The sequence below is a fragment of the Anopheles marshallii genome, chromosome 3 (assembly GCF_943734725.1).
Source record: "Anopheles marshallii chromosome 3, idAnoMarsDA_429_01, whole genome shotgun sequence".
Classification (NCBI taxonomy): Eukaryota; Metazoa; Arthropoda; class Insecta; order Diptera; family Culicidae; genus Anopheles; species Anopheles marshallii.
The window spans coordinates 42,958,630-42,973,398 of record NC_071327.1 but is presented as its reverse complement, the minus strand read 5'-3'; the positions used below and the strand labels follow the sequence as shown (position 1 = coordinate 42,973,398).

The 14,769-nt window shown below is 41.8% G+C and overlaps 3 protein-coding genes across 3 annotated transcripts; 2 read left to right on the top strand and 1 right to left on the bottom strand.

The window, feature by feature from the left end:
• The first annotated feature begins 7,239 nt into the window (after nt 1-7,239).
• Nucleotides 7,240-7,971, top strand: LOC128715351 (protein DPCD). Its single transcript, XM_053810234.1, has 2 exons — nt 7,240-7,743; nt 7,846-7,971. Exons 1-2 carry the CDS (start codon nt 7,240-7,242, stop codon nt 7,969-7,971), a joined length of 630 nt encoding a protein of 209 aa, XP_053666209.1.
• A 1,677-nt stretch (nt 7,972-9,648) lies between these two features.
• Nucleotides 9,649-12,711, bottom strand: LOC128715350 (histone-lysine N-methyltransferase E(z)). Its single transcript, XM_053810233.1, is given in 6 exon segments — nt 9,649-9,875; nt 9,965-10,147; nt 10,222-10,939; nt 11,020-11,120; nt 11,616-12,505; nt 12,569-12,711. Coding segments are annotated over 6 exon segments (2,262 nt in total).
• A 641-nt stretch (nt 12,712-13,352) lies between these two features.
• Nucleotides 13,353-13,676, top strand: LOC128715352 (putative ATP synthase subunit f, mitochondrial). Its single transcript, XM_053810235.1, has one exon. The coding sequence runs from the start codon at nt 13,353-13,355 to the stop codon at nt 13,674-13,676; it is 324 nt and encodes a 107-aa protein (XP_053666210.1).
• Nucleotides 13,677-14,769: the final 1,093 nt, after the last annotated feature.

The window sequence follows — 14,769 nt, the reverse complement described above, 5'->3', positions numbered from 1 at the left end:
TACGACTTCCGCGCAAACCTGATTCAGTTGGAACTCTAGGTGAGTCTAAACCAATAGCTTTACGACGGTTTTTAGCGATCGAGCGTCGATTGCAACGAGATCCAGATACTCGGAGCGCATATACTGAATTCATGGATGAGTACCTACGCTTGGGTCACATGAGTAAAGTAGAAACCATCGACGCAGCAAAGGAAACATATTATCTCCCACACCATCCAGTTTTCAAAGCTGACAGCACCACCACCAAATGTCGAATTGTATTCGACGCATCAAGTGCCACTACATCTGGAGTATCATTAAATGATACGTTGATGGTTGGGCCAACCATCCAAGAAGACGCCTTTTCAATTCTTCTACGATTTCGAACACAGATTGTAGCTGTTACAGCAGATGTGGCCAAGATGTATAGACAGGTTTGGGTACATCCTGAGGATCGATCTCTACAACGAATATTATGGCGCAAATCTCCAGATGATCCTATTCAAGAATATGAATTGAACACTGTAACCTACGGAACAGCATCGGCTCCATTCCTAGCAATTAGATCGTTAAAACAAGTCTTCGAAGATCATGCTGAAGAATTTCCTATTGCTGCAACCCGTTTTCGTGATTTCTACGTAGACGACTTCGTATCCGGTGAAGAAACAACTACAGCAGCTCACATTTTGCAACACCAGATGGAACAGCTATGCAACAAAGCAGGATTTGCTATACGAAAATGGGCATCTAATGAACCTGTAATACTTTCAGAAATTGAAGAGCAAAATCTGGCAACCAGTCCGTTTTCAAGCATTGACAGTGAAGGAGCTTTGGCCACGCTCGGGCTCGTTTGGGATCCATCATCTGACACACTACGTTTTAAGTTCAACATTCCCAAGACAATTGAAGCCATCACCAAAACCAAGGTCCTTTCATGCATAGCTAGAATATACGACCCACTAGGAATAATTGACCCTGTTAAAGCCATGGCAAAGCAATTCATGCAACGAGTCTGGAGTCTCACCAACGAAAAGGCTCAGCCATTGGGATGGAAAGATGAACTTCCTGTTTCGATGCAGATTGAATGGATGAAGTTTCAGTCTCAGTTGGAACATTTGCAAAGTGTTCAAATTCCTCGAGTAGCGGTTGGCCGAACATCGGTAAACAAGCAGCTTCATTTCTTTTGCGATGCTTCCGAAAAGGGATATGCCGCCTGCTGTTATATTCGCAACGAAGACGCCACTGGAAAGGTAACCATGCATTTATTTGTATCCAAAACCAAGGTTACTCCACTGAAGAGCAAACACTCCATTCCAAGATTAGAGTTGTGCGCAGCCCATTTGGCGAGTCAGTTGTATGAACGGCTACGGAAATCAGTACCAATAACGGCTCCTACAGTTTTTTGGACTGATTCAATGGTTGTAATTCACTGGCTTCGAGCTCTTCCGAATAATTGGAAACCATTTGTTGCGAACAGGGTTTCACAAATACAACAAAATACTGAAGGATGTACTTGGCGTCACATACCCGGAATCGATAACCCGGCTGATGTGGCCTCACGAGGGTGTTTGAGTCTTGACCTTCTAAAAAATTCCCTATGGTGGCAGGGACCACCATGGATTTACCAGCCCAAGGAGAACTGGCCCAATTCATCCCCTACAGCAAGTACTGAAGACATACAAGCAGAACAACGAGCATCCACGGTCGCATGTACGGTAACAAACTTTACACCTAACCCTATCTTCAGTCTATACTCATCCTTTTCCAAGTTGCGAAGAATCATCGCTTACTGTTGTCAATTCATGAACCGTTGCGCTAAACGTCGTTCATATCACAGCAAAGGATTGACCACAAAAGATCTGAGGGAAGCTGAAGATGCTTTGTGTAGACTTGCTCAACGCGATAGCTTCAGCACCGAGATACAAATGCTACAACGAAACAAGCCAGTCTCCGCTTCATCAAAATTAAAGTGGCTTCATCCAAAACTAGGATCAGATGACATCATACGAGTAGGAGGTCGTTTGGAGCATTCTTCACTACATGAAGATATGAAACATCCTCTTTTGGTTCCAAATGGTCACCCATTAGCCAACTTGCTCATGCAACATTTTCATCTCTCCTTACTCCATGGAGGACCACAGCTCATGCTGAGTTACAGCCGTCAACGGTACTGGATTATTGGAGGACGAAATGTGGCTCGAAAGGTTTACCATCAGTGTCATACGTGCTTTCGTGCTCGCCCAACATCTACAGAAACGATAATGGCAGACTTACCAGCTGGAAGAGTTCAAGCAGCACGCCCATTCTCTATAACTGGAATAGATTACTGTGGACCAGTAATGGTAAAGGGTCCTCATCGTCGAGCCGTAGCCACAAAGGCGTATGTAGCTATTTTTGTCTGCTTTGTGACCCGAGCCGTACATATCGAGCTAGTGTCCAACTTAACAACAGAGGCCTTTCTATCAGCATTGCGACGATTCATATCTCGACGTGGTATTCCATCCGAAATCCACTCAGATAACGCGACCAACTTCAAAGGCGCGCAACACGTGTTGTATGATTTGTACAAACTTTTTCATTCCTCAGATCATCAACATGCCATAAAGACGTGGACTTTAGAAAGGGGAATCACTTGGAAGTTCATCCCGCCTAGAGCTCCTCACTTCGGAGGATTGTGGGAAGCAGCTGTTCGATCGACTAAACACCACCTGTTGCGAGTATTGGGATCATCAACGCTGTCGTTCGAGGACATGGCAACTCTTCTGGTCGAGATCGAGTGTTGTTTGAACTCTCGACCCATCACCCCGATGAATGACGACACCACGGATCTAACGGCGCTCACTCCAGGTCATTTTTTGATTGGATCATCGCTACATCAGATTCCGGACGTTGATGTCACACATATTCCCGAGCATCGACTGAACCATTGGCGACACGTGCAGCAACTGATGAGAAGTTTCTGGGATCGATGGCACCGTGAATATCTTCAACAACTCCAAACTCGTACCAAATGGCTGAATCCTGGAAAGGAATTAATCATCCCTGGCGCTCTCGTTCTTATCAAAGAGGATAACGTACCATCCACTCGGTGGCCGATGGCACGTATTGTTGAATGCCATCCAGGAAAGGACGGGCGTGTTAGAGTAGTTACATTGCGTACAAGTAAAGGCACCACAACGACGAGAAACATTCTAAAAATATGCGTACTTCCGACATTAGAAAGGAGAAATTAAAATTGGTCAATTTTAAGGTGGCAGAATGTTCAGTATTCGTATTCATTAGTACAGTCGCGCCATCTATGTGTCGGATTCGACACCTTTAAAGAAAACAGTTGGAAGGTTTTCAATGTAAGAATTGCTAGTTGGGTTCAAAAAGTTAGAAATTTGCATGTAATGTATCGCTACTAACGCACTACCATGGTCAGTGGGTAGACCATGCGAATTAAATAAAAAACAGAGAAATAGAAAGCAAAGATTTGGAGACTGAGTTTATTTTGAATTCTACATCCTTTAAAACACCTAGTGTTTGAATCTGTAAGGAGTCTTTGGCGGGTAGCGACTTACAGACACTCATACACGTTCCCCGGTGTATTTATATATCTTTGCTAGTATTTTTGGTTCCTCCTTCCTCCCTCTTGCGGTTTGGTTAGTTCGGCGTGTCCAACAACCACTCTCGTACCCTTTCCTCCTTCCTTCTTCCCAGGACGGTCTGTTCGGCGTGTCCAACGGCCATCCATATTTCCTCTCTATCCAGGGCGGTCAGTTCGGCGTGTCCAACGACCACTCCTCTCACCTCTCCCATCCTCTTCCAATACCAAAAATTCTCTCCGGAGTAGGCCGTACCCTACAGCTGCAATGAAGAGGTGGTCGCCGAAACTGAGGCCTATTTTGAGGCAAAACCGAAGGAGTACTACCAAAATAGTATCAAAAAATTGGAAGGTCGTTATAATCGTTGTATCGCTCTTGAAGGGAACTATGTTGAATAATAAAATCGAATTTTGACAAAAAAATGTGTTTTTCTTTGTTAGACCGGGGACTTATCAGCCAACCTGTTAATTAGCTAAGACACGAAAAAGCGCCACCTAGGCAAAAAAGAGGGTACTAACCAAATTGCTAGTTGGGAAGTTTTTGCCTGGACAAGACGAATACAATGAGTTCTTTTTTCCTAGGTAAACCCAAACTAGACAACCGGTAAAGCTAGAACAATAAGATCCTTGTTTGTATGAGAGGAACGAAAGAATAGGCGAACAAACGATAAACAGACAGGATCAAACACGAATTGTAAGGAGACAGGAAAGTTTGAGACATGGCCAGCACAGTATAAAAGCGGTGGCATGTCCGAAGGAAAAGTAGTTATCGCTCCGATCTCCGACGAGGAAGACCTTCTGCTAGTTATCGTTCAACACTTCGACAAGAAAATCCTTCTACTAGTTATCGTTTCCCCGTCAACCGACGAACATCTCGCTGCAACCCCAAGGAGGACCGAAGAGTGGCTAAGTCCCAAAAAAGAAGGAAGGAGGAATAAAATAAGGGCTCCGAACTACGGAATAACCCCCTAAATACTCTTTGATTTTCTCTGCAGCGTCAGACTTCTTCTCTAGCCAATAAACGAACGTAAAACGGGAAAAATCATCTATCATAGACATGACATACCGCTTCCCTCCTGGTGTTGTTGTCCGCATCGGACCACAGAGATCTGTGTGAACTAAATGCAACACTTTTGTCGATTTTATTTCCGATGCCTTTGGAAATGAATTCTCGCTGATTTTCCCTCGATGCAAATTTCACAGGATTCCTGAATACCACAGTCCGCGATTTTCATTACGGTAGCCAATTCTTCATTCGATATCTTCGAGATGACGGACGAGCCACGATGACCAAATCGCAGATGCCACAAGTGCTTGCAATTTGTGTTGTGTGTCTTTTTCGCGGCCATTTTGGATACTGCAATTAATCTCAGCGCAAACAAGCAATTTGTACGCTCGCATCTGAACATTGGCTTAATATTCGTATCACTGATTTCACACCCATTAGATTTGAAGATGATGTCACTTGTATATCATGATGCCACCATTTGCACCAACACAATCCACCGTTCCATAACCACTACCACTTGCTTCGATAATGTTCCCGTCGGCCAAAGCGACGCTAGGTCCCTTTTGTTGAACAAACTTTTCGAATAATTTCCTATCACTGGTCATGTGGCAACTGGCACAACTCTCGATCAGCCACCCATTTGTCTGATATGAACCAGACAAGAAACACATACTGTTACACTCAGCGCGGGAGCCATTTTGTTTCAGTTCCTTGAAACGGCAGTTTCATTTCAAATGACCCGGCTTACCGCACTTATAACACACTGCTTTGTGGCTTTGTTTCACGTAACCTTTCATGGCCTTTGGTTCGCTAGTGTTGCCTGACTTCCACCGTTAACTCTGAATCTGGACGACTATCCAATGCAGTCACCAGCCCACCAGATGACTCCGACAAGCTCCAGTGAATCATTGCAACTCGTAGCTCTGGTTGAAGCACCAGACCCGCTATTGTGAGTTTGTCGAATAAACTCTCGAGTTCCATTAAATGGTTTTCCATGTCGCCACCCACGATCAGCTTCATGTCACATATTTTGCCTAGAACCGACACTCGCGACGTTGCAGTCGTCTTCTCGTGAAACGCACGTAATTTTTCCCAAAACTCTTTTGCCGAAGGTATGTTTTTAACCAGATTGGCTTGGTTATCCTCTATGCAAAGCCCCATCGTGGCACGCGCCTTGCGGTCATCCTTGACCCATTTCTCCGGTGGTGATTCCGGTTTTGGGTCAACGATCATATACCATATTTCTTCTCGAATCAGAAGCAACTCCATTCGAAACTTCCAAGTACTGGGAGCATTTAATTTCATCAGCCTGACTCTTGGCAGCTTTTCGGCGGCATGTTTATAACCCCCCTTGTGAAAGATTGGGTTGAGTTTGAATTAGTTGTTTATATGCAGGGAGTGATTTTAGCACAATACTACAATACAATACAATACAATACAATACTACAATACAAATACGTAACCCAATACATGTTTTACAAAACTTCTAATAATTTATTAAATTTATTTTGCACACAAAAAATACCAAGTACCTAAAAAACAAACAATATTGCATATAAACAACCCTGGTGGCACAAAATCGCTAAAAGTACACCGATTAGAACAATTACAAGGTGCACGATTAGGCGTACGGAGAAGAAGATCTATCAGTACAATGCATATTGACAGCTCTGATGCTTCTCCCAAGGTTCATAATAATTTTTATTTCTCAAGGTTATTAAATATTAATAAATAATATCTCCCGTTCAAAAATCCGGTGCTTGCAATCAAAACTGTGCGCCGGCGACAAGAAATCGAGTGCGGCGCATAAAAAAATGTGCGCTGGCAGTCAAAACTAAAGTGTAAAACCCTGTATCTGCCAAACTAGGTTAAGAGATAAGTTGAGGGGTAGGAATTGCCTATCTCCAACACTTACAACATATTTCACTGTGCTGAGTTTAGCTTGCAACGAGGAAAGCATCCGACAAGAAATAAAGACATTTTTAGGAACGTTTCGTAAAAAAATGCAAGTATTATTAGAACAGTGATAACATTAATACACCAAATACCTTTTTAACTTTCTAGTTCTCTCTAGTTTCTGTAAGCTAGTAAGCAAAAAATTCTAGTAGATGAAGCCAACGGCTCTGGTCCGAGCAAGTCCGAAATAAGGCCCTCCGAAAGTGACGTACAGAGGTAATGCCTGTACACCAAAAACATGCACCATAAACGTAATGAACGTCAGACTGTGATACCAAAAATACCAAACGAGCAAAACAGTCTACAAATAAATTGTGAGCAACAGGAAAAAAAGGTTATTGGCCATTAGCTGCCGGCCCTATTGTAAATAAGAGGTCCTTAGGCTCAAAACTGCGGAGTAACTAGGGAAAGCTCAGGAAGTTGGTTCCCCAGTCATACCGCAGGAATAGCTCGCATATAAGAAGAAAAAGACCTAGATGTGGCCATGTTGTTGCTTTGTAAACAAACTTCCTCATTCTCGAACAAAATCAATTAAAAGAGTAAACACAATTATTCGCCAATAGGAAGCTAGACAGTAAGCACTTGATATCATATTTCATTTCAAGTAAGATGTATATTTAACAGAATTTTATACTTTAGGTAACCGGTGTGGAAGCGGATTCTTGCTTACATAGATATTGTGATTACTCTAGCGTGAAAATTTATCAACATGTCGTATATAGATTGGCTGGCATTGATTAAAAGTGCCGAAAAATCATCCATCATTCAGGGAAATGTACGAAAAGTTCACTATCGATTTCCAGATGGTAGGCAAATGGCCGAAGAATACAGTACCGATACCGGAGTGGTGTTAAGGCGAGCTTGGAAAAACAAAACTGCTTTATTGCAGAAAGAAGAATGGTTAATTGAACTGGGCGATTCAATACCTGTGGGATTGAAAGAAAATGAACTAATACTGAGGGAATCCTGTTCAGAGCCAATGCTATCGAAAAGGGTTACGCGGAATGCTCTCGAATGGAGAATCAGAAATTTACCATATCCTATTTCTACCTACACCGTAACATGTGGGGAAAACGATGCAACGATTACTGTTAGAACTTCAAACAAGAAATATTTCAAGAAAATAGAAGTGCCGGAATTAAAAAGGTGCAATATCATTCCAAGCCAGGACAGTTTGGCAATGGTTCACAAAAACTGTACTCTTATAATAACGGTATGCATAACAAAACTTAACAGAAAAAGAAATTATCATTACGAACATATATCTGCTATGCGTATAATTTGATCTGTATTCACATTTATTTTATTTTTGCAGTACAAAAAACCGACTATTTTATTGGATATGGAACGAGCTATTTTAACCACACTTCAGGACGTGGAAACTGTCGAATGTAATAACTACCAGTGTGAAGACATCTTAAGCGATCTTATGATACAATAAAAGCTAAACTTTTCGATTGTAAAGGCCAACCTTCCGAACAAAAATCTTGTCGAATAATATAATAGTACCTACTCGGAGATGTGTGAAATGCCCATCTGAGTAGTAGCTGAGTCCTAGCGGCCGGGCCGGGCCGGTGGCATGATGGTAGCGGTGCCGGTCTTCGCATGAACGGACCGGACCAATCCCCCGTAGCAAAGACTTACTATCCGGCTACGTGGTGAAATAAGTCGATACGGCCAGTCCGTTCTAACGTCCAGCTACCTAACTAATCCGACCGCTTGAAACATTCCATCGAAATATCCGTCCATCCTTTACACTTTACAGATGACCTCAAATCAGACTGCTCCTTTATCCAATTACATGCGAATTCTTTTTCCTTCTGCTGTGTCGTGAGAGGCAGCAAATACTATTTATACGCATTGCTATGAGATGCCTTCTTGGTTGCTACTATGCCGATCTACCCCTCGGTGCCAAATTCTGGATCTTCCCTCACTGGAATCTAGACGTTCCCATGCTCAAGTAGTTTTTATCACCGGCTTACTTCTTGGTGTTACCGACACACCATCCTTCTTTTAACTAATGATAATGTCTCACCCGGTCCCTTCGTCCACGTAACAGCGCGCCGTACCTACTTTAACTCTAGAGATCCTTTTATAGTTCGGTCCCGGCAGTTTTTATTGTATATTTTGAGTACGTCATCTCTCTGTCTTCCTTTCGTTGTCGTCTGTCATCCTCATTTAGTCTGGTAGCTTTTCAATAGTAACTTTCTTCTGTCTTATTCCTCTGTTTCGTCCCTACCCTCTTATCCTTTTGCCTTTTCTGCTAATTTTCCTGGTTTTGCGTATACTCTAGCTTCTGCAGCTTATAGTACCACTTATGAACGATGTTGACATTCAACGTCGCAAATACCAGTCGAAGGATCGCAGGAAATAAAAAATTCAGGGAAGAAATTCTTCCGACTATCTTCCGAGAATCCGAATCCGTGTCCAAGAGGCGTAAGTTTCGTATATCGTATTCTATTTTTAGTATATTTTTATAAAATTCAATGTAATTACAATTATACTATTAAGTGCTTTTTATAATTTCACGTATCTGGTGTATAATCCTGATGACCAAAATTAAATGCATGGTAGTACTAGTCAAAGGCCATTCTTTTAACAAAAATTTGTTACTTTAATGGTAACATTAAAGGTAAGCGGACTAATCGGCCCTGTGAGGCATCCAAATTGGTGATAATTCTCCTTTTATATATAAAAGCAAGACAGTACTGCAGTTCCTTATTTGTCCGGGACATCACAATAAAAAACGGAAAAATCCAAACCTTTCATTAACTAAATTCGTTCCAATCTATCCAGAATAAACACTTTTTGAAAGCAGTTAGTGCTAAACTTATGCTCTTTTATATCTATTTTCAAAAAAAAAAAACTATAGCTCATTGAAGAATGCATGCCAACCTAATGGTTGATACTACCAATTTTTAGTACAATCTCTGAGGCAGGTGCTTTAATTTAGGTACAATGAAAATACATAAGCATCAAAGATGTAAGGTCCACAGTTTACAATTGGTTGCACTTAACCTGACCTGTTGCTAAACGGCCGAGAAAACCGTCCAGTAGAAATCATCATCCACCGCTGATGTTCGATACGTATTGCTAAGGTTTCTATCCCATAGCACACTTAAAGAAACTCCATTTCACGTTCAATACCTACAAACTTTAGCTGTTCCGTTGGCCCGTAACGGTAATCGAAGAAAAGTTCCTCCCCAGGTTGAATAGCACGTTTCGCAAATATGCCAATACGATGATCGCCGTTTACCATCATCACTTTAGCGTAGCAGTTTGGGTTGATAGAATGATTGGCAAATCGTATCTTGTTACCCTTCCTAGTGGCATCGACAACGAAATCTGGAAAAGGAAATCATGAGAGTTAGCTACGGTATTGCACTTGCTGTATGTATTCAACAACTAGGCAGAAGGCATCCATTTCCACTTACCATTATTCAAATTGAAAAGAAAACTACACATGTATTTATCATACACTTTCCCACGCCTATCAGCTTCGTCCTGCGATATTATTTCTCCGCAGTATTCTGAAATGAATTCGTTTTTCTGTGCACTTTCTTTCAGGAAAATCCCCCAACCAGCCACATCAGATGGAGCCATCAGCAAGTGTTTATCTGCAATATGAAACAAACCGATACAACTATTATCCCACTTGCTACAAATTCAACAGCTTGATCCTGATACTTACGCAAAGCTCTCTGCACGCTCACGTTTTTGCAGGTAATTTTGCCAATTTCATAATGCTCTGCTCCACACGTCTGGCAAAGGTCAGGATCACATTCGCGCACAGCTAAATAGCATGGACACTGCTTAGTATTGCACTGTGCCTTGCAACGACATCCCGGAAATCGATTTTGGCAGTCACTACTACAGTTACAGAATTTTTCACAGAAGTTCTGTGCACTGTAACAAGGGCAGTTTGCATCGCACTGGCCCGGATGATCGCAAGGCGAATAATTGTACACGTGATTCGAGCTCGACTCTTTGCGCAGCTGAATCTTACGACAATGTACCGACCAAAGACGATGCTTCTTCTTCTTCTTCCTTGGTGGAGTACTGTCCTTATTAAGCTCAATCGGTAGAAATCCGGCCGCTTCCTGTTGCGCGAAGTGATACACCTGTTGGCAAGTTTTCACCAACATTGCCTCGGCAATGGCACAGTAGTTGTTCAGATAGGTTTTTTGCAACGTACGGAAGAACGATTTATCTGAACCATTCCATTCTGTGTCTTTAGCGTCGAATATTTCGAACAGATTGTTTCCATTTTTGGCCGACTTTACAAACGTCGCGTCCTTACTGTAGTGGCTGCTATCGTTGCTATCTTCAGAACATGCCTCATTTCCAGAGTCCATCATTGCAGGCGATTTGCTGTTATTGTCCGAACACAGCTGCTCCTTTATGCCATCCTGTTGCAAAAGTAAGTATGTAAGCACAGAAGAAATTTACAACTTTCCATTGAGCAGCGTGATATCTATAGACAGCTTACCAACAGCAAATAACACGCGTCACTGCATGGTTTGCCCGGGGCCTTCAGTTCCGGCCACCGACGTCGCTGGAGGTTAGGACCAGGATGGCAAGCTTGCAAACCTGTTATCATCAGAAAGGTAGTGCGTAAAAAGTCAAACTTAAAAAAATGTTTTGATCGGTTGTGAGTACAGGCGCATAAATCTCACAGGTAATGATTTTCCTACAAAACTAACTCGGTACTATGGGACCTGGTTAATTGTCTTTCTACCTAATACCTTCATCGTTACTAATATCTATCTAGTAGTTTTTTTTCGTTAGAACGGCCTGGCCGTATAAACTTATTCTACCGCGTAGCCGGATAGTCGGTCCTTGCTACGGGGGATTGACCCGGATGGGATTTTGGTCCGGTCAGGTTCGTGTGAAGACCAGCGCCGCTACCATCAAGCCACCGGGCCGTCTCTATCTAATAGTAATAACGTAATAAAAAAATCACACATCCCAACGGCTGACTACAAGGATGTATTATGTTGGTAGAAAACCATTTTGTGTCTTATAACATAAATAAATTGTTCAATAGCAACCATTGTTCTTCTGCAGGTAATCTCTAATACTTACGGTGTAAAAAACAATCGTACTTAAAGCAACGTCTACAAAAAAGTGTATGGTAGGAATGGAGCGTTTGTTCTCGCGACACAGATTCCGCCCTTGGTCCGTCGATGTTTGGTGTGCATTCCGGCGGTCTTTCTGGATCTACACGTTCTGTTAGTTCAATGTACTTATCCCTTAGTTCTTCTCCTGTTCCATTTTCTGGAAATTGTGAACTTATAGCTTGAAATATTATTGCTGGTGGAAACGCTTTCACGTTTGCACCGTTCCTTCTCGGTCGTTGCATTCGTTCATTCAAATCGGACGATATGGTTTGCTCATTCGGGTTTGCTTCTGTACCGCCATACTTGTCTTCCGGTTCTTTGTCTCTTCCCCCTTTTCTAGGTACGGCTTTTCCAGCGGGTTGGTCAACATTAACAATCGTCGATTTTTCTCCTGTCGGTCCTTTAACATTGGTGGGTTCCTTGGGTTCATCTCCAGTAGCAGGCTTATTTGTGTACTGCATCAACGTGTGCACTAACTCGACAAACATGGCATCATCAATGCTGTCCTCTTTGTCACCGTGCACCTTGCCGTCATAGTTTTTTATAAGCTCTTCAATGAATGAACCATCCTTATCGAGAACTTCGTCGCCCATATACGGTATGTTGTGCAGGACCGTTTCATCTTCCACCATAAAATTCTGTTGCGTTGGAGCCCACGTATACATGGTTGGAATTGTTGTTACTGCATTGACTACTCGTATCGGTACATTTTGATGAATGCCCTCCTGGTCTATCACTTCCGCTTTCTTCATGCAGTGGACATGTGGCAGTTGTTCCACTTCGCATTGGACCCATGTTGCATTTGTTGACAACCAGGAACCATTGTCCGCAACTAGCATACCTAATAATGATTGCCTGCAAACCAAATATGTGTGTATATTATTAGCTATTTCGGTGTCTTTATGGCTATTGCCTAACATGAACCTCGATCGACGCTACCTGTTCCGATTCCACGCTGAGCGTACATCATCCACTTTTTTATGACGCTTACTCTGTCGAATTTTCACATACTCCGTTTTAACTCGCTTTTTCCATTCGAGGGAAACTTTATGTTTCGACATTATAATGAAATGTCTGCTGAATTCTTTAGTTAACCGAACAGTGTTTGCAAAACCACAATTTTTTCTTAAAAGCGCGCACACGGCAAAATCACGAAAGAAGAGGCGTCTCGACACAAAACAAACTGACATAAGATTATGACAGAGAACGAGGTTTGTAGTAACCAGGTATGGACCCATTTAAAATATGTATCCTGAACTATCAATCCGGATTTTCGTAAATTAATGAACCATTTACTATTCTGCACCTGGACGATAATGCACAATGTAAAATTGTTACCAGTATTCAATCGAGTGTACGCATAAATATTGATTACTGAAATGGTTCCTTAAATGTCAGCATCTGATCGAAAATGGTACCCATGGAATATGTCATATGTATTGATTCTGTGTGAAATGTCAAAATGATCCACATTTCGAAATCTATTCTTTGACAACCTCTGATTACTCTGCTGAAAAACTTCGATCGCCGTGCTGCGAAAAGCCGTAACTCTGTGAAAAAGTGAGTTCTTTTAAATGCTTTTGATAAATGGATGTGTGTGAACATATTAATCGTTAAATTGCTCAATGATCTCTCCTCCCTTTCGCTAAACTTTCATCTTTCCAGGGTTGCAACACAGAGGTTGTGAAAAGGGAAAAACAACATGGCTATCGGTGATTATCCTGCGGAATATAATCCGAAGGTGCATGGACCTTACGATCCGGCACGCTTTTACGGAAAACCCGATACTCCCTTCGGTCAGGTGAAACTTAGCGAACTTGGCTCATGGTTTGGCCGGCGCGATAAAAACCCGCGCGCCTTAGCTGGAGTTTTCAGTCGCACCTTTTGGAGATGGCAGCACAAGTATGTGCAGCCTAAACGAACTGGTATCGCTCCATTCTTCCAAGTTATCGTCGGTGGAATGGTGTTTTTCTACACTATTAACTACGGTAAGCTGAAGCATCACCGTAACTACAAATACCATTAAATGGTGGAACATTTTGCAACATAGTTCTCATTACATCATTTCGATGCAAATGGTAAGTAAGGTAGTTTGTTCAACATGTCATACAACAGGAGCATTATGTAATACATTTATGTTTGTGGTTCGTAGGAAAAACATCATCGATTGCAAAGAATAGGCATCCCGTTCCGAATGCGAAATGGAAAAAAGTAATAGAGAACAGATGAAAAAACATTAATAGAACGAAAATTATGTAATGTGTAAAAATAAATAAATGCCTATTTCTTTGACAGCCCGGAGCATAAATACGTATGATTTGTAAAATTTCAATATTAGCCTATCAGAGTTGTAGATGGAAATTATTTCACAGGTAGGTTACTGCTTCATGCAAAGATAACCCGAGAAGCATGCAGGTTAGTAAATTCGTTTATATTTACGGATGTTACTGTGATACCTAGTTACGAACTATTTACGTTTTAATGCCAACATTGGTTTTCTGGAGATGGTCTCGATTATCTCGGCAATGGACTTAGATGTATGATTCTATCTCTAAGATATTTAAAAATATCGGATTCAAATGTCATGATAATGGAATAATAACATTTTTTAAAATCTAAAAACTACTGTTAATTAAATGTATTGCGGATAAATACATGTGGGAAATGAAATATCTTCTTTCTGCTACTTCAATATAATATCACCTTTAATCTACAACATAGTAGACCACCTGTGTGCGAATGAGTAACTTACGAGAATGCAGATTGCCAGCGTTCACTTTGAAATATCGGCATAACCATTTAGCACACAACAATCGTCAGTAGTTCAGAGTAGAAAGCTTCTTACATGAAATGTGTCATACATTTAACAAGTACTTTTAGGAGTAGCTTATTGTACGGACTCTGTAGGACACGTGCGTTTAAAGGACACAGTACATTTCCGTACATGTAGGACAAGGAACATGGTTTTAAACAAGTTATAACATACAGCCAAGTCTCTCTAACCTACAAGCTGTAGGGACCGCTATCTTACCGTGCACCTAGCGGTGTTCACAGGTACGTTTGCCAACGTACCTGTCATTTACCATGGGGCTGGGTACGCTACCAGGTACGTTGGGAGC

Coding starts and splice junctions, on each gene's coding strand:
- LOC128715351 (XM_053810234.1), top strand. CDS start 7,240: ATGTCGTATATAGATTGGCTGGCATTGATTAAAAGTGCCGAAAAATCA. Junction 7,744..7,845: donor ACTGTACTCTTATAATAACG/GTATGCATAACA, acceptor TTATTTTTGCAG/TACAAAAAACCGACTATTTT.
- LOC128715352 (XM_053810235.1), top strand. CDS start 13,353: ATGGCTATCGGTGATTATCCTGCGGAATATAATCCGAAGGTGCATGGA.